This window comes from Physcomitrium patens, chromosome 2 (assembly GCF_059467195.1).
Source record: "Physcomitrium patens ecotype Gransden chromosome 2, ASM5946719v1, whole genome shotgun sequence".
In the NCBI taxonomy this organism is placed as follows: Eukaryota; Viridiplantae; Streptophyta; class Bryopsida; order Funariales; family Funariaceae; genus Physcomitrium; species Physcomitrium patens.
The window spans coordinates 12,749,341-12,769,885 of record NC_143411.1 but is presented as its reverse complement, the minus strand read 5'-3'; the positions used below and the strand labels follow the sequence as shown (position 1 = coordinate 12,769,885).

At 45.3% G+C, this 20,545-nt stretch overlaps 1 protein-coding gene across 1 annotated transcript; it reads left to right on the top strand.

Annotated features, from left to right (window-relative positions):
- Positions 1-2,932: 2,932 nt before the first annotated feature.
- Positions 2,933-13,150, top strand: LOC112276628 (serine/threonine-protein phosphatase BSL3). Its single transcript, XM_090246993.1, has 20 exons — positions 2,933-3,487; positions 4,985-5,045; positions 5,312-5,390; positions 5,730-5,904; positions 6,139-6,238; positions 6,542-6,611; positions 6,728-6,829; positions 7,216-7,297; positions 7,553-7,732; positions 7,961-8,219; positions 8,452-8,734; positions 9,035-9,208; positions 9,342-9,580; positions 9,891-9,975; positions 10,495-10,593; positions 11,002-11,201; positions 11,371-11,446; positions 11,600-11,735; positions 12,010-12,149; positions 12,444-13,150. The coding sequence occupies exons 1-20, from the start codon at positions 3,076-3,078 to the stop codon at positions 12,525-12,527; spliced, it is 3,036 nt and encodes a 1,011-aa protein (XP_090103119.1). The 5' UTR covers positions 2,933-3,075; the 3' UTR covers positions 12,528-13,150.
- Positions 13,151-20,545: the final 7,395 nt, after the last annotated feature.

The window sequence follows — 20,545 nt, the reverse complement described above, 5'->3', positions numbered from 1 at the left end:
ATGAAAAGCGCATTATTGATAACTCCCAATGTCGCGATTGAAATGGCGATGTAAGATGGATTTATGCAAGTTATCACAACTACGATCAGAAAAACGAAAAAACTTCGAAAGCCTAATCCGCTTGACATTCCCAAAATAAACCTTGTAATTAGTCTCTGCGATAACACTCTGCATGGCAATCTTCAAAACATCAACGTCGAAACAGAAAATTCCTCACAACAAAAGCATAATAACCTCTTCCAGCAATGCAGCTTGCATATTTTCCAGGTGGTGGTCATACCGTCTGAGCAGTTGCAGTCCATTGCTGTTGATCAGCCTGGGTGTCAAATACGTCTCCCATAAGATGTCCATTATCGGGACCTACAAAAACTATTACTGAAAACTATTTTTTTCATGTCAAAAACTAGAACTTAGGTAAAATCATCTTTGCTCTCTTCATGATCAAGACAGAACCAAACGCTTGAGTAACAATCAAAACAGCAACATTAATTTTTTTTTGTAAAACTCTAAAATATCAGCATCATATACTCAAAACAATTAACAAAACATAAAATACAACGTCGACACATACACACACACTTACACTCACATACATTGGCAGCGCAAATCCTGTTTTTATTGAGGAAGAGAGAATTGGAACCGGAGACACAAGCTGCTAGACTGCAGCCTTGTTGTCGACGCTGTCACCTGATCACACCGCACTTCCCCAAACACTAGATTCTCGCACATCCACACCAGGTTTGGGGTTTTCTTGCATGGATTCCGAATGCTGACATAAATGATTTAGAGCTGTGGAGGTAACAACCATGCCTTGGTCTTCATGTGAAATCACCCTGAGTGCCTGATCCACACCCATCTCCACACACACGCGGACTGACCGCAGCGGCGTTGGAGTGGTCCAGCAGTTGGCCGCGTTTGCCTCTCCGGATAGCCCACATTCTACAGACCTTCTCATTCGAGGCTGGAATTCGACCATTGCAACAAGTAGCTTCTAACCACATTAGATCTGAAGATCATGAGTAAGTGTGGCTAGCATGTACTCAATCCAACGTAGCGAGAAAATCACTGCATGGTCGAATGTGCAGAGTCTTCATCAGATCCAAGTTTGTGGCTTTCAGTAGTGGAACTACTCCGAAACTGGTGTCGATGAGTGCCGAGAACCTCAAACCTCATATCCAACGCGACTCGACCAATGGACCCTACCCATGGTGGACATATTCGTCAACCGTGAGATTCTCGTGACACTTGTCCAAGCCAAGAGAAAATTTCAAAAGCATCATTTCCTTATTGTCTAAGATTTTCCAATAGAAGTCTTAGACATCTTGAAATAGATAATTAAGAATATAAATTTAATATTCCTGTATAATGTTCACAGCTACGCGGCCACAGAAGCCCTGTGTAAATGAATAACGGTAATGCAGCCCTGACTTAGTTTTCCGCATCCCTTAACAGTGTAAAGATCATGACGCGTCTTCTTCTGTTCAACCTCTCATCTCTTCATTTTATAGCTGCAATCAGCACTCCGTGATTCATCTCTAGTCTTGAAGAAAAATGAATATGGTGCTTCTCGATGGGATGATGACCATGTGGATTCGATACATATGCAGGCCATTATAAACACAGCTTCACAAAGTCCAGCCCACGTTTTCAGGAACGTTTTACTGGCGGAAGTTCTTCCACGTACCGGGAAGAAAAGGAGATGAGCAAATTTGATTATGTGCATGTACTCATTCAATAAGGACAAGGTTGCCGCTCCTTCTAGAAGTTTGCATTAAGCTTGGGAACAAAGCATCATGTATTTGAGGTATGCGCGGAACTTTGTCAGGAAGCACGGCAACGAGTGCTTTCGAAGGACGACGAGTATGTCATCCATGACTCAAACAACTCATTGCACGTTGCATTGAACGTTTGTCTGAGGTATCCAGATTCTTGTCGGATTGACGGACGGAGGTTGGCAGAGTGGTCTATAGATGCCGGACTCGTCTTACTTTTTATGAATATTGAGCACACATGAGTGGTTATATTTCTTAGCTCACGTAAGTACATCTTACTAGCATGACAATATCTGCCGGTTGATTGATTGCATATGAGCTCTATATAGTGTAGAATCCTCTATTCTATCCGAAATAAAAGAGCTATTAAACATGAATGTGGACAGGGGAATGTTCTATTTGAAGACCTAGGTGGTGAGGCAGGAGAAAGAGATGCACGAAGATTCAGATCAAAGCCTGTGCGAAGGTGGTGGACCATGGTGTATGGAAGTTGAAGTTGGAAGCGGCACAAACATGTAAAAGTGGTGGGAACACAAAACATCACAGCGCTGCGACTACAGCACCACTCACAACCACCGCAGTTACCCACGAGCTCACACACCACACGGTAGAAGACACGCACGACGGTAACGGGTTCCCCGTGCAATGTTCACCCATGAGCAAACTGCAGCTTAGGGACCCCGGCCCATTCCAACCCGTTGTTGACAACTCGTCCGAGGACAACAGCGGGACCCGTCATGAATTTAGGAGGGGAAGATGATAGTGGCTGGGGCGAATCTACTCTCAGACTGCGCAATCGGGGGATTCTATACATTTGGAGGAGTTCTCTTATTGCCTGCTGCCCGGATAGCGGACTATCCATAAAACCCTGTGCCCCCAGATTTCACCTGCTAGAGAAATTCCGGTGCGGTGGTTTCTCACGCATGGGTTGGATTTCGGGGAATGTCCACTAAAGCGAGATGGGAAAAGCGGGAACAAGCGGGCCCCACCATCAGGGCCCATGAGGAGCAGAGAGAGGGATAGGTCAGCAGGGGCGGGGGATGCGGCCCACGAAGCCTTTGGCAGGCAGCCTTGCGAGGCATACGAGCGCGACGACAAGCCCAGTTTCTCCACGATCGCCGCTCTTTCGTTTCCCCTTTCGCAGGCCGCTGTGTATCTCATTCCTGAAGCCGTGCTTCGTGTGGCAGCATGTGGAGACAGTGCGCGAGCGGGCCAAGTGAGTGAGGATTCCGGTTGAGTCGATTAAGGCGCTGCGGCGGGATGGGAGTCGCAGGAATTCGGGCTCCTTGGCGCAGATAAGGACATGGAAGCGGAAAGCGGCATGGGACGAGCTGTGGAGGTGCGAAAGAGCCAGGCCAACGGGAAGTGCAGCAGCGCCAACGGGGACGTGGTGGGCGTGGAGAGCAGAGAGGAGTTGCCATCGTCGTCGCCATCTCCAGCTGCGGCAGCGGTGGCGGGGCGGCAGCAGGTGTCGATGGCGTCGTCGCCTCGACCCGCGCCGGCGTACCGCGTGGTGAGCGCGGTGATCGAGAAAAAGGAAGATGGACCTGGGCCGCGGTGTGGGCACACGCTGACGGCCGTGGCGGCGGTCGGGGAGGAGGGCACGCCGGGATACCTCGGTCCGAGGCTGATTTTGTTCGGGGGCGCGACTGCGTTGGAGGGGAATTCGTCTGGCCCGGGCGGGCCTCAGACTGCCTCGGCTGCTGCCGGCATTAGTAAGATTTCGAGCTCTGTTTTGGCGCTGTGTGTCGTTGACGATCGTTTTAGGAGGTCGCAGACGGCAGACTTTGGTTGTATTGATAAAGTTTGGAATCGGTATCGAGCATAGCAATTCGTCTCCATTGAGTCGGAGATTCCGGACGCACAGTTATGCATTGCGACACGGGAGTAACGAGAATCGGGAGTGTTGGGCGTGGGTATTGGTCGGGAGAGCAGGAGGATCTAACACCTCGTATCCAGCGCCGTCTGGCTGGTTGCGGAGGTCCGTGTATGGCGCGTGAGAACATATTTGTAGGGCAAAGAGTGTGGAATATATGAGGGGTAAATGCGAAGGGGGATTTTGCGACGGTGCTTAAAGCTTCGGGGTGGACGCAAGTTTCGTAGTCCTTGTTTCGAGCGCAATGGTGAGGTCGGTTGAAGTAGAGTACGCAGCCGGTTGGTGGATTCGCCGAAACCGGTTTATCTCCATGATTGGAACGCCAGGATTCGGAAGATGTGACGATTCGGAGTCTGGGGTGCTGCTGCACCGGAGAGTTATGGCGATCGCACGCGGTGGGCGATTGTTTTGAGCAAGCTAGGAGAGCTGTGGTTGTGGAGATCTGGTTAGGTTTTGGGCGGTGGTTTACGCGGAGGAGTTGGGATGTGTTGGACTCGTGGAAGTTGAAGCAAGGTTACAGGAGCGGGAGGAGATGGAGAGTTGGAAGAGGCGTTTGGACGTGATTCGCGCTGTAGGATTTGTGCAGCACTCAGAATGCTTGCAGCACGCGTCGTGAGTGGTAGTATCGGAGATGCAGCATGACGCGAGTCTACCATTTGTTGTGCTTTGAGCCCTTCAGCAGAGCCCGGCCGATAGAAGTTGAGACGAAAATATTAGGGTGTGTTGGTTTGAGTTGTCCGCACTGGGCAGCTGTTTGCGGGGTGGGCGTGGCACTAGCAACGTGGTGCAGGGCTCAGCGTGTGTTAGAATCTCCGCCCTCGTGTTCCGAACTGGCCGAGTAGCAGTCACGGACTCACAAAATGGCCAAACCAGCTGTCACTGCCTGCATTTTTCGTAAAGGGTCAGTGTGTAAGGTTGGGTAGATTTATCGGAGGATGGGCGAGGGTTGCTCACGCGAGGTCGTGGGCTGTGGTCAAAGATTTAGACGGTCTGCATTTGGGTTAGGGTTCGTGGTGGGGAGGGGGGCTGGTTTCGGGTAGGTGGAGGGCGGGTTTAGAGTTTGTGCGAGGGATTGGTGGAGCTTGGAAGCAGTGTGTTGAGAGTAGAATGGGAGCTCCGAAAGCGATGATGGGTTCGGTAACATGAAAGCTTGTGGAGCGCATTTGTGGCGGGACACGGAGAGTGAAAAGCCGATCCGAAGCGTTGGTGGTGGGTGGGATGGAAGATAGGGTCCTCGAGGGATGGGGGCGTGGTATGGCGTTGGACAAGTGTGGACACGATGTCGGATGAGAAGCAAGAAGGGTTTTCTGAGAGGGGTGGTGGATTGTTGTAACAGGGTTGGCGGGTGCTACTGCAGACGTGCACTGCTACGACGTGAACAGCAGAAAATGGTCAAGGTGAGTTGCGCGCAAACGTGCAAGACGCAGATGCTTGGCAATGCAGTGAAAGTGACTATCTGAAATACTTGTAGCGTGAGGTGTGCGTATATAATGTGTGAACTTGGAGAATGTGAAGTGTGATGGGGATCGGAGAGGCAGCAGCATAGATAGGAAGTGGTATGCATGGTGTCGTGTTGTGTATGGGCGCGAGCGATGATGGTTAGTCGCGAGGATGCGATTTTGTGCGCACAGATATGTAAGCAGGGTGTTGGTGTGGTGTGCAGACTCACTCCTGTTGGGGACCCGCCTTCTCCACGAGCAGCACATGCAGCCACAGCGGTGGGGACAATGGTTGTGATCCAGGTATGCGAGCGGCGTGTGTATGGTATTTGACAGGCAGCAATTTTGCGACGAGCGGTTTGAAGGATTGTTGTAAGCAGTGGCGATTTTTGGTGTTGGGCTCTTGGAGCGTGCGTGGAGATGGTTGGATTGGATTGAGGAGGGTGGCGTGGGATTTGGTTTTGCTAAGTTAGTCGGGGCGCGAAAGGGGAGGCGGATGTGTGAGAGAACAGAACGCAGTGAAAAGCTGAAGAGCGGTAGTGGGACGGGATACTCGAATCTGAAAGTGGTCCAGGTTTTGGAAGATGGTGGTTGACGATAGTTCCGCTGAGAGTTTGGATGTGGCGGTGGTGTTGTGAGCAGGGAGGGATCGGACCGGCAGGGTTGTCAACGGATGACCTCCATGTACTGGATCTAACGCAGGCGAAGCCCAGGTGGCACAGGGTGATGGTTCAAGGAGCGGGGCCTGGGCCTCGATACGGTCACGTGATGTCGTTGGTGGGGCAGCGGTTCCTTTTATCTATCAGTGGGAACGACGGTGAGCTGGTGTTTGAATAGGATGGATAGGTGGTGACAGTTGTGGGGAAACATGAGGAGCGTGAATGATGACGTAACCAAGTGTTGGTTTTGTGGTGCTGCGGAAGAGTGGTTTCGGTGATGGAAATTGTGGGCAGGCGTTGGGTGAGGTGGGGGATGGTTGTGTTGATGTGATGTGGTGTTTTGGGTGTAAAGCCTGGAATGTAGTTGGTGACGGGTGAAGTGATGGACACAGGCAAGCGACCTCTAGCGGATGTATGGGCGTTGGATACAGCAGCGAAGCCGTACCAGTGGAGAAAGCTTGATCCAGAGGGAGAGGGGCCTCCTCCGTGCATGTAAGGGGGGACATTGTGGAGATGGGGTGTATTGCTGAGTGTTGTTCATGCGTGTGGACGGTCGGAGACGTTAGTGGAGGGATGTGAGCATCAGCGAGGGCGTAGATAGCGCAGCATTACGGATGTTGCACATGTGGGTGTTGGGGTGCGCGTGCGAAACGCGGAGATGGTTTTGTTGATACTGGAGGACACAGGTCCCGGTGGAGGAGCAGGGTTTGCGTTTGCGTTTGCGATTGTAGTGTTTGTGTGGAGTGGGAGGGTGGTGGGAGGTTGTGTTGATGGTGGAGCGTTTGGTGGGTGCAGGTATGCAACTGCATGTGCTCGATCGGATGGGTTGCTTCTTCTTTGCGGTGGAAGAGACGCAAACAGCGTGGTATGATGCGATGCGTGTGATGGTTGTGGGGTGGACATTGATTTGTGGAGCAGCTGAGGTGGTATGCGGTGTGTAGTTGTGGGTACTGAAGTGCAGAGTGGGAATGGTGGGTGCAGCCGTTGGATACTGCTTACGGGCTTGCAAAACATCGAGACGGGCGGTGGGAATGGGCAGTGGCTCCTGGGATAGCGCCATCCGCACGGTATCAGCATGCTGCGGTATGTGGGTGCATGGTATTAGGGTGCATGTGTGGGAGACAAGCGCGAGTGATTGTTGTGGAGAGAGTGCGGTGTGAGGAGTGGAATCGAGCAGTGACACCTGGGGAGTGTGGTGGTGTGAAGTGCGGTGATCGTAGAATGTGAAAGGATTGAGGGCAGAGACGTTGGGTGTGATTAGTGATTGGGGCATTCGGTGTGGGCTTGGTCGTAATGGTGAACCGATGGGGTGGATGTCGTTCGACGAGGATGTATGAGGGCGTGTGATAGTGAGGGGTTGTAGGCATGAGAGCGGATTAGTTGGTGCGCGCGCGCGCAGGGTGCTGGGTTGGGTGTGTTGTAGGTGTGTGGTGCATGTTTCTCACCTTGGCAATGAATTATTTTGACAGGTTTTTGTGAATGCTAGGCTTCATGTTTCTGGGGGCGCCTTAGGAGGGGGTCGTATGGTGGAAGACGAATCGAGTGCTGCAGGTTGGGTCAACATTTTATGTAGTTGGATGTGGGGATGGTATGGGCAGTGGGGATCGTGTTCGAGTGTTCTGAGGGGGGTTGTCGGTCATGCAAGTATACGAGGGTCGAAGGTCCAGGTGTTTGTGTTGGTGTTGTTTTTGTTGTTGTTATGACAGAATGGATATAAGTGGATGATTTGCGGAGGGTGTGGATTTTTTAGGGCGTTTGGCAGGAGTTTGAGAGTGGGGCGGATTTGTTTGTTGTTGGCGTGTGCAGTATTGGATACAGCTGCGGGTGTGTGGTGTGATAAGAAAGCAGTGGTGAGCAGTCCACGATCCGGGAGGTTTTCGCAGGACGTGGCTGGCGGGGATGCCGTGCTTGAGTTGACGAGACGGTGTCGACACGCAGCAGCGTCGGTGGGAGACCACATTTATGTGTATGGTGGTCTACGAGGAGGTGGTTTTCTTTGATAGGCTTATGTTGGGTGACGGAGGGAAGGCGAAATGGGTGTGGAGGTGAAGGGTGTGTGTGTGTGTGTGGAGGGAGTGTAGTAGCGGGTGTGAGCGGAGTGGAGTAAGGAGGAGTTGTGCGGGTATGGTGAGGAAGGTTGAGGCGTTGGTAGGGTGCATGGTTTGATGGAAGCGGTTGGGGTGCTGATGGAGAGCGTGTTGTGTTTGCGTACAGGCGTTTTGTTGGATGATTTGTTGGCAGCAGAGGATCTAGCTGCGGCAGAGACGACACCAGCAGCGTTGCATCAGGCTGCTGTGCAGTCGGCAGCAGCTTCATCGCAGGCGAACAACCTTCTGAGTGCGAAAGGTGTAGGCGATGGGCGGCCGAAGGCGGGGGATGGGTCGGTGGTGATGGGGAGCCCTGTGGCAGCACCTGTGGCGGGGGATACAACGATGGATATCTGCACGGAGAATGCGTTGTCGCATGGACACCGGTGAGGGGTTTGCGTTTGGGGTGGATGGAGAGGATGATGAGAGGGCTGGGTGTGTTGGTTGGTTGGAGTGTTGGAGGGAGATAGGCGGTGGGCGAAGGTGTGTGTTGATGTTGGGTGTGTGGAGCGTGTCGGCTGAGATGCAGCAGCGACGTGTGAGGAGATGATGCAGGGTGTGGGGGGGATACGTGGCGGTGAGCACGGCATTGGTCTGAAAGGGTTATGCGTTTTGCAGGAGTGAGAGAAAAGGGGTAGAGTCTCTGGTAGAAGCATCGGCAGCGGAAGCAGAGGCCATCAACAATGCGTTGAGGGCGGCAGAGGCGAAACTTTTAGCGGGTGGAGATGCGAACGGGAATGCGGAGAATGGAGGGCCAGATAGGGATCGGGGCGCGGAGGCCACTCCAAGTGGGAAATCGGCGATGTCAGGTGCAGCAGGAACAACGGGAGGAAACAAGTTGGGTCATGGAGAAGGCGCGTTTACTCCACCACCTACAGGTGTTAGGCTTCACCACAGAGCGGTAAGGACGTGAGGGAGGTGGATGATATGAGTGATGTGGGTGAGGGGGAGCTATTGGGTCGGAATGTTGTGGTGGGGACAGAGGTGGAGCAGAGAGGGATGTGTTATGTGGATACGGGTGTGTTGGTGGTTTGAAGGTGTTTGGATTTGTGTTGTATGGAGGGTGCATGGGTACGGACGTGGGCAGAGGCATGAGCGCAAGTTGAAAGGAAAGTGGGGACAACAGTGACGTTGCGGACGTGATGGCTGGGAATGCGCAGGAGTATAATGGGGGTGATGTGATGGGTGGATACGTTTGCAGGTTGTGGTCGCAGCGGAATCCGGGGGTGCGTTGGGAGGGCTGGTTAGGCAGTTGTCGATCGACCAATTCGAGAACGAAGGGCGGCGAGTGAGTTATGGAACAACGCCAAACAGTGCGGCGCTTGCAAGGCGGCTTCTAGATCGTCAAATGTCAATTGCGAGTGTTCAGAAGAAGGTGAGTCGTTGGGGACGGTATGATGTTGGTGTTTGGGGAAGAGGTTGACAACGCAGAGCGGGAGCAGCGGAGGCGGGTGCGGTGGATGGAGGTGTAAATTCATTGACGGTGCAGTTGCAAATGTGGTTGTCAGGTGCTGGCGTACTTGCTGAAGCCTCGAGGGTGGAAGCCTCCGGTGAAGCGGCAGTTTTTCATGGATTGTAACGAGATTGCTGAGCTTTGCGAAATGGCGGAGCGGTTGTTTAGTCAGGAACCAAGCGTGCTGCAAATAAGGGCTCCTGTGAAGATATTTGGAGATCTTCATGGGCAGTTTGGTGATTTGATGCGTTTGTTCGACGAGTATGGATCTCCTTCCACAGCGGGAGACATAACGTGAGTAACGGGTTTGTATGGGACTGGTATGTATGACAACAGGGTTTTTGAGGTGCAGTGAATGGTGAATGGCATGTTGAGTGTTGAGCGAATGGAAATGGGAGCGGGAATATGGGTTGAGTGAGTGGAATGTTTGCAGTTTTGGGGAGGCCTGGTTGGAATGATGGGGTGGGGCGTGTACGGTTAAATGGTGGGGGAGGGAGTGTTGCGTGGAGAGGTGTGGATGGTGGGATGGTTGGGACGAGGACAGATTGGGGAGTAGACCGTGGGTGGGAGACGAGCGTAACGAGGGGGTGGGTTGCGTTTGCAGGTACATCGATTATCTATTCTTGGGAGATTATGTGGATCGAGGGCAACACAGCTTGGAAACAATCACGCTCCTACTTGCTCTGAAGGTACGGTTGTGTTGGGTGTTGGTGTGGGCGGAGTGGTTGTGGTGGCTGGAAAGGAGCGGGTGCCGGTAGTTTCAGGTGCTAAGGTTATTCGTAGGTGTTACAGAATCTGTGCAATGCGAGTTGTCTGTTGCAGCGTCGTGGTGGGAGTGCGTAAGTGGAATGAAGGGAGTAGGTGATGGGACGAAGGCGTAGAGGGTCTGGCAAGGCAGGAATGGGATTGGGGTTAGGCGTCGAAGTTGGAAGTGGCGAGGTTGATGTGTGGATGGTTTAACGGTAGGGGTGTGCGGGTGTAGATAGTAGGCATATTGAGTGCAAAGAGGGAGGATGAGGTGGGTAAGAAGGGGTTGAGGGTCGCGTGAAGGTGTTGAGAGCAGCAGGAGGGGATGATGTGTGGGTCGTGGTCGGAAACAGTGTGATGAAGGGAAGGGCATGGAAGGGTTCGAGTGAGAGGGCGGTGGGATGTAGGTTGGTGGCGTGTGAGTTGTTGAAGCTGATGGCATGAGGTGTGGTGTGTGGCAGATCGAGTATCCTAATAATGTGCACCTAATTCGTGGAAATCATGAAGCTGCCGACATAAATGCTTTGTTCGGTTTTCGGATAGAGTGCATCGAGCGGATGGTATGTTGGAAGTGGATGGATTGTAGGGTGGTGTGTGTGAGTTGGGGTATGGGCGGGTGATGAGATGGAGTTCTGGGATGGTGCAGCTGTACGGCATGCGTGAGGAGGCGTATGACGGTGCATGTTGTGAGAAGGGTGGGCTTGATAGTCAAGGTGTTGGCGAGTGGTGAAGATGAGGCAGGAGTGGGTGAAGTGGAATGAGTATGTCGAGAGGATTGCGTGGAACGGTGTGGTCGTGGTCGGTGTTGGTGGGGGGTTGAGACTCGACGTGATGTTTCAGTGGACAGTGGGGGCGGTAGGATGGTACAGAGAGCAGTTATGTTTGGTGTAGGAGGGTCGAAGGGTGTGGTGAGTGGATTGAATGGAGATGGTGGAGTGGGCTTATGTGGTTGTGATGGTGGTGATTAGGGCGAGCGTGATGGAATATGGGCTTGGCAACGGATCAATCAACTGTTCAACTGGCTGCCGCTGGCTGTTCTGATAGAGAAGAAGATAATCTGCATGCATGGAGGAATCGGGAGATCGATCAATTACGTGCAGCAGATCGAGAGTCTGCAACGGCCGATCACTATGGAAGCAGGCTCGGTGGTGCTTATGGACCTGCTTTGGTACGGCATGATATCTCCGGAGCGTTGTTGTCGTGCGTAGTGGGGGTGTGTTGTGATAGAAGGATGTTGTTATTTGGAGAGAAGGCGAGTCGAACGCTAGGAGAGAGTGGAGGTAGAGAGACGCACGGAAGGATGTGGGTGGTGCTGATGTGAGGGATGATTGTTGCAGGTCGGACCCAACAGAGAACGACAGCGTGGAGGGGCTGCGACCGAACGCGCGGGGCCCAGGGCTGGTGACGTTTGGGGTAAGTTGGAGGTGCGGTGTTGGTGGGCGCGGGGGGTTACATTTGTGGAAAGCGGTGATGGGTAGCGGGGCATGGAGTGGGGATGATAGGTGTGGCATGGGGAAGAGTGGAACTGGGTGTGGCGGATCTGAGCGATGATGTGGTATGTGGCAGCCGGATCGGGTGCTGGAGTTTTGTAAGAACAACGATCTTCAGCTGATCGTGCGTGCACACGAGTGCGTGATGGACGGGTTCGAGCGGTTCGCGCAAGGGCACCTGATAACTTTGTTCTCGGCCACAAATTACTGTGGTGAGTGTGGAGGTTGGGAAGTTGGAGGGATGGAGGAGGTCAGAAAGTGGATGGGTTTGCAATGGCGGTGTGGGTTCGAAGGTGGGAAGTTGCGAGGACGTGGAGCCTGGGGGATGTTTGGGAAGTGGTGCAAGTGTGGTGGTGGGTTGGGAGTTGTGGGAAGTAGTGGGGTGGCGGTGTGAAAGGGGCGGAATGAGTGATGGGAGTGCGGTGAGTGAAGTTGAGCTCGAGGTGTTGAGTGGATGATTGGAGTGTTGTTTGTGGTGGATGTCAGGGACTGCGAACAATGCGGGGGCAATCCTGGTGTTAGGAAGGGACTTGGTGGTGGTGCCGAAGCTGATACATCCCATCCCTCCTGCCATCACGTCTCCTGAATCGTCACCAGAGCGGCATGTGGATGACACGTGGATGCAGGTATTTGTGTGTGGTGGAATGTTGAGGGTCTGAGTTTGTTGGTGGAGTGATGAGAAGAGGTGATGTTTGGTGAGGATAGCATGGGGTTGAGCGGTATTATCTTTGTGTGCATGGTGGTTATGTTTGTGAGTGCTGGTGGCATGGAAGGGATGTGGAGGTTGATGTTATGTGGGCAGGGGGCATGGTGAGGCGAGTTTTATGGGAGGTGGTGCGCGTATTGAGTGGATGATGGGGCGTGGTGTTTTGAGTGAGGGTCGTATGGTCTGAGAGTGTGGTGTGGCTTGGAACTGGCAGGAGTTGAATGTGCAAAGGCCGCCGACACCCACTCGAGGGCGGCCACAAGGGGGAAATGATCGGGGTTCTTTGGCGTGGATTTGATAGTCGGCTTAGGTGTGGGTAGAATGGTTAGGTGAGGCCAGTGGACGGCAGGAGTGATGTTGATGAGTTTGCGGGTTTGTAAAGTACGGCACTGGTTTTAGGAATAAGAAGAGTCGCTCCCTGTTGGTATTCTGGGGTTGCGTTGTGACGCACAAGCACAGGAGGTGGTAAGCATGGTTGTTACGGGGGAGTGGAGGTGTGAGAGTTGCGAGGGCCGGATGTGAAGCGTGCGGCATGCGTGGGTGGAGCGAAAGAAGGGATGGGGTTAGGAGGGAAAATTTTGATAGGTAAGGTGGAAAATGTAGGTGCATGGAATATTGGAAGGGCTTGAGCGAAGCGCAGGCTCAAAATGGCGGGGATGGTCCACGAAGTGGTCGGCATGGAGCAGTGTTGGTTTGGATATTTGTTGAGGCTGAAAACTTGGGGGTTGGTGTGCTCTTGTGGGTTGGGGTGTATCACAGCGAGTAGATAGGATTGAATATTGTTAGGTAGTTCTAGTTGATCTAACTCTGTAAAGAATGGACCATAGGACTTCTGAAATATTTAGCTGTAATTTTCGTTGTGGAGGGTTTGTATTATGTGGGATGTTTTATGCAATTTTTCGCAGTGCTGGATTGACTTCTTGTGCAGGTGCATTGTGACACGATTCATGTGTATGACTTCTACGAGTTCTTTTTTTCAATTTTGAATCGATGTACACCAGTACGCAATTACATGGTGCATGCTGGTCTGGGTGTGTGCATCCTTGGCAATTAGAGCTAGCTGTGCTGCGTAGCACCCTTGGGTATTGGTTGTTATCTACCCAGATGTTGCTTTGTTTGTCAGAGATTGATGTTCATTATCAGAGAGTGAGGTTGGTGTAAGTGTAATGTTCAGTCGTGGTCCAAGAAGAGGAATATGCACATCTTTTGAAGAGGGCCCCAGTGTTTGGACATCCGTTGTGGTTTGAATTGACATTGTTGCACATGTTTGGCAACGAGCGCAAGGTGTGGTGGAGGTAGTCCGGTTAGTAGAACCTATTTAAGAATGAGTTGTAATGGGGATTGAGAAGGAATCATTGGAAACACGTGATGTTTTAGGGAAGATCTGTGTATCGGCGGGTTTGGTGGAAGAAGTTTGGTTGGAGTGAAAGTGGTGAGTAGTGTAGCATGTGACGGTATTGTATCGCGATTTGTTGTGTGGATGTGGTAGGATGCCAGCGTGGTTTGGAACGCTTATAAGACAGGTGTGATGTTATTGCACAAGTCATACGGAAGGATAAGAAGCGGTGTTGTTGATGCAAACATGTGTTGGGAGGAATATAACTAGTGGAAGATACATTTATTTTGGAGGTTAGCTCTGGGGTTGTGAGTTAAGAGATTGGTTGTGCATGTTGGAACATGTAGGTGATCGTTGAATTTAGCTCAACATGTCTCAAAGTGGGACTGTCCATGGGGCATGGGGATTGTATTGAATCAGTTGGAATTAGTTATATCATGTGGGGAGATTTAGGTGCTACCGGATTTGAACAGCATGTTGATCGAAAACAAGCAGTAGGTGACATTCGCTGATGGTGAAATTGGGAGGATTGAAGTAGTATTCGTTGATGTTCAGAAATGTGATGATGAAATATGTGTTGTAAACAGAGGTCAATCTGAAAATGGAACATGACCACGTTGACTGTTTAGAATGTCGCACAGTAAGTGCGGAATTATGTGCAGTAGTTATCAAATGTTTTGGTAGTTTGGGCACTCATTGCAGTTGCATGGAAAAGTAGTGGGTTCTGAACTGAAACCAGAAATTAAGCATGCGCATGTAATGGCCAACAATTTGGGCTTCAATGAAGAAGCACTATTAGAATGTTATGACAAGTCTAGGCAGTGGGAAGGGAGATGTAAATAGATTATTAGCAGTTGTGGCGAAATTGAACGATCTGTCTTATGGCTGACTGGTTTCATGCCAGTACATTTGCTGTGTCCATTTGGTACAGCCATAAACCAATGTAATGTGATCAAAGCAGCCGCTCTATGCACTTCAAGGTGGAGGTCTTCCAAAATGGAAAAGTATTATTTGTCAAAAATGTCAAGGATATGGTTAGATTACATGGGAAAGTATTGTCAAACGGTAATCAAACGTGTAGTGAAATCTATGGAAGATATCTTTTTCATGTATACAAAGATGTGAGGAATTCTTAGATCAATACCAATGTCCCAATATTAGTAGAAGCAATATTGGATTGATTAGGAAAAGAAGTGGTTGAATATTTATATAAAATGATATGGGTGTGATCATATGGTATTAAGATGAACTTTTCAACAAATCAATTAAGTAATGCCAAATTAGACTCAATAGAGTTATTTTTTAGGTATTGTGAATTTGTACAAGGCTTGATTGAAAGCCTATGTAGAATAGTAAGTTTTTATTTTATGGTACTAGTTTTGAAGCTAAGAGAGATGTAAATGTTGTTTTAGGTGATTTATTATAGATTAGCAACTAAATATATGATGAAGTAATATTATGCTAAGAGTTTGAATAAATAATAAAGTAAAATTAAAAGTATAAGTCAATAAAATAATTTTAAAATGTGATATACTCAAAATAGGTGGAAATAATGTTAGACTTAGAAAATAAGTATCAACTTCAAAAGTATGTTGTATACATGAATTTATTGTAAGATTTTGTTAGAAATGTTTAGAAGTGAAATAATTTATATTATAGTATTTGTAGTATTGAAGTTGGGTATTCTTTTAATTTTATGTTTTATGTTTTGTTTTAATAAATAAATTTGTGCATTTGATAATATTATTATAAAAATATTTATGATTGCTATTTTTATTATGATTTATTATCTTTATGCTATTAAATCCTTATTAATGAAGTTTTTTTTTTATTGAATACTTATTTTGTACAGGTTTTTAAATTTTATAATGATTATTTAAAAATATCATATAATTTTTATCAACATACTGTCTTCCAACCATGTGTCAAAGATAAGAACTTAAAGAATGTAAATGATAAAGTGAGACATTTTTCAAAGAGAGATGACAAAAAAATAAAAAAATAAAAATATAGATGCAAGAAAAAACTAAATTGCTATTATCAAAGATAGAAATTAAAAAATCTTGAAGGTAAAAATATTTGAATTTAGATTAGAAGCAATTTCTTTTTTGATAAGAGTAAAAAAGGTCTCACTTTTATTTCTATATATACTATCTAATTAGGAGTTATGTGGTGGCATTCTATAAGACCTTCAATATATGTCCAACTTATAAGACACATATCTAATTTGCAAGCCAAGTTTCTTATAGATGCATCTTAGGTCCAACTTATACCACAAGTAGCCTATATATGTGACACGTGGCCTACTTGGTAGCAAAGTTTTCATCCTACAAATCACCTATAAACACATATAAAGGCAAATTTGAGATTATTATTAAGATATTATCAAATTTAATTATTTTTACTTATTTCTATCTATTCATATTATCTAAATAATTATTAAAGTATATAAATATATATATATATATATATATATATATATATCAATGATATTACCTCTTTTTTTAGGGATGAATTCTATAAGGAGCAATGATCACATGTTGAAGAAACCCAAAATGCAACAAAATATATTTACCGTATATTTTGATCTTTGTTTCCTTTTAAGGTAGTTAATAGGTTCTTTTAGCCATTAATAGTATCCCATACCAAGGTAAGAAGACCACCATGATATTTGATTATTATTGAGGCCTTCATAAGTATTGCCAAAGAGAAGAAAATTAGAGGTTCTTAAAATAAGATTAAGGATAAGAAAGATGTTGCTAAGAGTGAAGAAGACTTCATTCTTGCTTCCATGTATACTATCTAACTAGTAGCTATGTAACAATGTTGTATAAGACCTCCAACATGTGTCCAACTTGCAAGTCAAGTTTTATATATGTGTACCACATGACCAACTTATATCACAAGTCATCAACATGTAGCCAACTTATTCGCAAAATGTTCAACCTATTAATAAACTACAAATATATATAAAGTCAAATTTGCATCTAAGAAGCTTCTTGACATGATATTATCAAATCTATTTATATTTATTTTTTACTTAACAATTCTTATCTAAATAATTATGTATGTTTGTGATGCATGAATAAGAGAATTTAAAGACATATTTGATTGGACTTGATAAAATAAGCTTGAATCAACAATTAACATTGATTTTATTGCTCAAAGAAAAAATTGCATTAGCTTCAAAATAATAATTTGTTGTTGATGAAAAGTTGCATCTTCTTCTTTTGGCATAAAATAAAAATATTTAGAAATAATATTTGATGAATCTTCTTGTTTTTTTAGCTGATAAGTGATATAGAATATAAATCTTTAAAGCTTTAAATGCTCGCTTAGTTTCTTTATTGTACTCAAATTTGTCTTTATATGTTAAATATGTAAGTGGAATTGTAATTTGAGAAAAAAAATTGATATTTTCTATTGATCTTACAATCATCTAATTTAAGATAGTCTGAAAATTTTTAGGATCCATAATAAGGCCATCATTTTAAATGATATATCATAAGAAGTCAACTAGAGTAGTATTAAGGATGCACTTTTTTATTTTGGAAAATAATCCTACATTTCTAAGTTTATGAAACACAAGACAAACATAAAGTTCATGCTTTTCTACGTTTTTAGAATATATTAAAATATTATCTACATAACAAACAATAAAATCATCTAAAAATCCAAAATTATGTAATAAATTAGATTCGAAGTCTCTTGTTATATTAAAATTATAATAATACAAAATTATAATTAATGTCATAAAAAATATACATTTATTTTATATCAAGTAAAGTTTACATTAAAACAATAAAAAAAATATTGAATACCACAATATTTCATATATGTGAATTTTGATGCATTAAATCAAAATATGTAAAAAAATTAAAATAATATAGATTTTTAAAAATTACATAATTTAAAAATATAAAATAGACTTAAAATAAATAAATAAATAAATAAATAAATAAATAAATATATATATATATATATATATATATATATATATATATATCACCTTAGTATACTATAAGGCATAAAAAAAATCTTGAACATCAATTTTAATAAAAAAAATTATGAGTCTAATCTAAAAATCATAGACTTAAGAAAGAAGGATTTAAAAAATATTGTTTAAATAACTATAATAAATAAGAATTATTATAGATACTTATATATATATATAATTATTATTATTTAGAAATAAATAATTATAATTTATATTATATTAGATATTGTAAATTTTATGTATTTATCTAAATTATATTTTGAATATATTTTTCTTTTAAAATTTTAAAAGGTAAAAAAAAATATACTTTGTATATTACAATTCTATTTTTCAAGTCATTGTTAAAATTAAAAAAATAAATAATAATAAAAATACATGTTTTTGTAATTTTTATAATTTTCAAGTTATTATCATAAATTTGAATATAATATAAAAATAAAATAATATTTAATATATCCATTTAATGTAATATAATAAAAATAAATTAATGATTCAATATGATATATGAGTATATTATTGTTACAAAAAGAGAATTGCACATTTTACAATGACAAAGAGAATAATGAGAAATCAAATTTACATAGACATTAGTTGTATGTAGTTCACTTTGTCAAAAGCTACATCTACAAGAGAAGTCTCTTACTCACAATTTTACCAAGGCCACATCTAGGCTACAAGGTGCTTCCACTAAGCTCACTCCTATACTACAAATTTTGTCTTATACTTAGACCCTCAGTTCCAAGTCTTCTAAGACTATACCTTGTTGAATCTCTTAAATCAAAATTTCTTTGATTTTATATTTAGGCATTTTTGTTCACTTGTCGTACATATTCTATGCTGCGGGACTTCCCCTCACGCCTTAGCTATAAGGGTAGTAAATCCCTTAAAATCTCCAATTAGAACTGGCCCCATATCTCACAACAGCTATATCATTTAATAGTCTACATTTTGAGATATTAGAATATAAGCCACTATGTGAACTAATATAAACCCCCTAATGGTAGTTCATTCTAATTCACAACACATGTATATTTTATTAATTGAATTTATTGTTTAAGCCTTGATTAAATCTCTCTTAACCTCTCCAATTAAGCATATTGGACACAAGCACATTCATACACCATACACAACATAAACTAAATCACAAGCTCTCAAACCTTGAAGAATTTGTGCCTAATTTTAATCCATTTTAATCGAACAATCAAACTTAATCCAAGTATAAATTTTCTTCTGTAAATGATTTTTCATCGGCAAATAAATTTTCATCCACAAATGAGAATTCGTTCATACACTATGTTCATCCAACTTAATTATGCATCCAAATCAACCTAATTTCACCCAAATCTTTATTTATTTGTCATTGACAATTCTTGGCCACAATTTAACTCAGTAAATGGAGTCCAAATAACACGTCGGATTTGCTTAAAAACTTAGTTCAATTGAGATGTACAATTCAAAACCTGTGAGTTGCAATGTCCTAACTGATGATTTCGAGCTCCTTCTGATAATTCGTTATTGAACTTCGAATTGTTGTCAATCTCTGGTGATGAAAATCTTCGAAACGAAGCTCCGGAGAACGCTTGTGATTAGGCGGGAGCAGAAGATGGTTGACTTCAAAGGATCCTATAGTATGAATTTGCCCTCGTAATTTTAGTTCTTTTTCCTACATTCTAAACTTCTAAGTGACGAACAACAATCTCCAGCCACAAAAACAAGTTCAAGCCAAAATCACCCTTTCCTAAAATACCACCACAGCTAAGACTTGAATCACCCTGAGCTCTGGTGATGGGAGATATTTAGAAAGATGCTTCAAAACTTGTCGCGCTGCAAATCTGTATCTTTGCGGGAGCAGACGACTTCTGGTGAATCTGGACAGCGAGCAGCTACCTCCAAGCCCGCGACCTGAACCAACCGCAATACACACTGCGACCCCAACCTCAACAGCCGCACGACACCGCTGCACTCCTCACCGCACCACGGCAACGAAAAGAAAACCTCCAAGCTCGGCTTTAGCCGCAACAGCTCCGCCACCGACGAAAACCGCAAAGCTCGACCAAGACCAGAATTAAGGGAATCTTGAGTCAAGAAACCAAAGACAATAACGCGATCTACGACAACCACGGGACAAAGACAGAGAGCCGTTGAAGATCCGCAGCAAGAAAAAGATCAACAACAAAAAGAGGCGGAACCAACCCACTCCGCAAGAAGAACCACAATAGTGGTCAGCAACCAAAGGAGCATAAACAACAATTGGACATTGAGACAACACTTGAGACGAACAGCTAGAGAGGCGCTCAACACTAATCAAACAAAATTGAACCAAGATTTTGAAGGCAAGGCAAGTTCCACTGCCACTTCCTCAACTTACGATCACGCAAAATTAAATTGCAAGAAATTACACTAAGTGAACCACGACCTCCGGTGGTTTAACAGTGGCGCAGTAGCGACAATAGAGCACTGAAGGAAAAAACAGAATCCAACAATAGTGGGAGAATAACATGCACAACACCAATAAAGGAAACAAAGGCAAGAGCCAAATCAAGTCGACCACCAGCCGAGGTCGACGGCGCTACACCGTAGGACTGAACTTCCCAGTATCCAAGGCGAAAAAAAATTGCAATTCAGCAACTAGAAAATCAGGACCAACCGTAAGGGCTAATACTGTGGTTGTTCTCGACAGCTACTCACTACGACCAAAACAATCGCTACTTACGGAACACCCACACAGCCGCTCTAGGCCCGAAGTCAAGCTGAGGTTGGGCTCTGCAACACCAAGACGATTGTCTCCCACCGAAGGAACCACAACGCTGGGGTGCATAACCTGGAGACTGGATCCTTTGCCGCTGCACTGCCGTTGAAGGTGTAAGTACATAAACTAGAGCTTCACAAAAGCGAAGACCCACCCAAACTCCCCCGCCGCAGAAAACAAAGACCAGAAGAAGATCGCAGCAGTGACCCTTAATGGATCTTCCGCCTTCGAGGA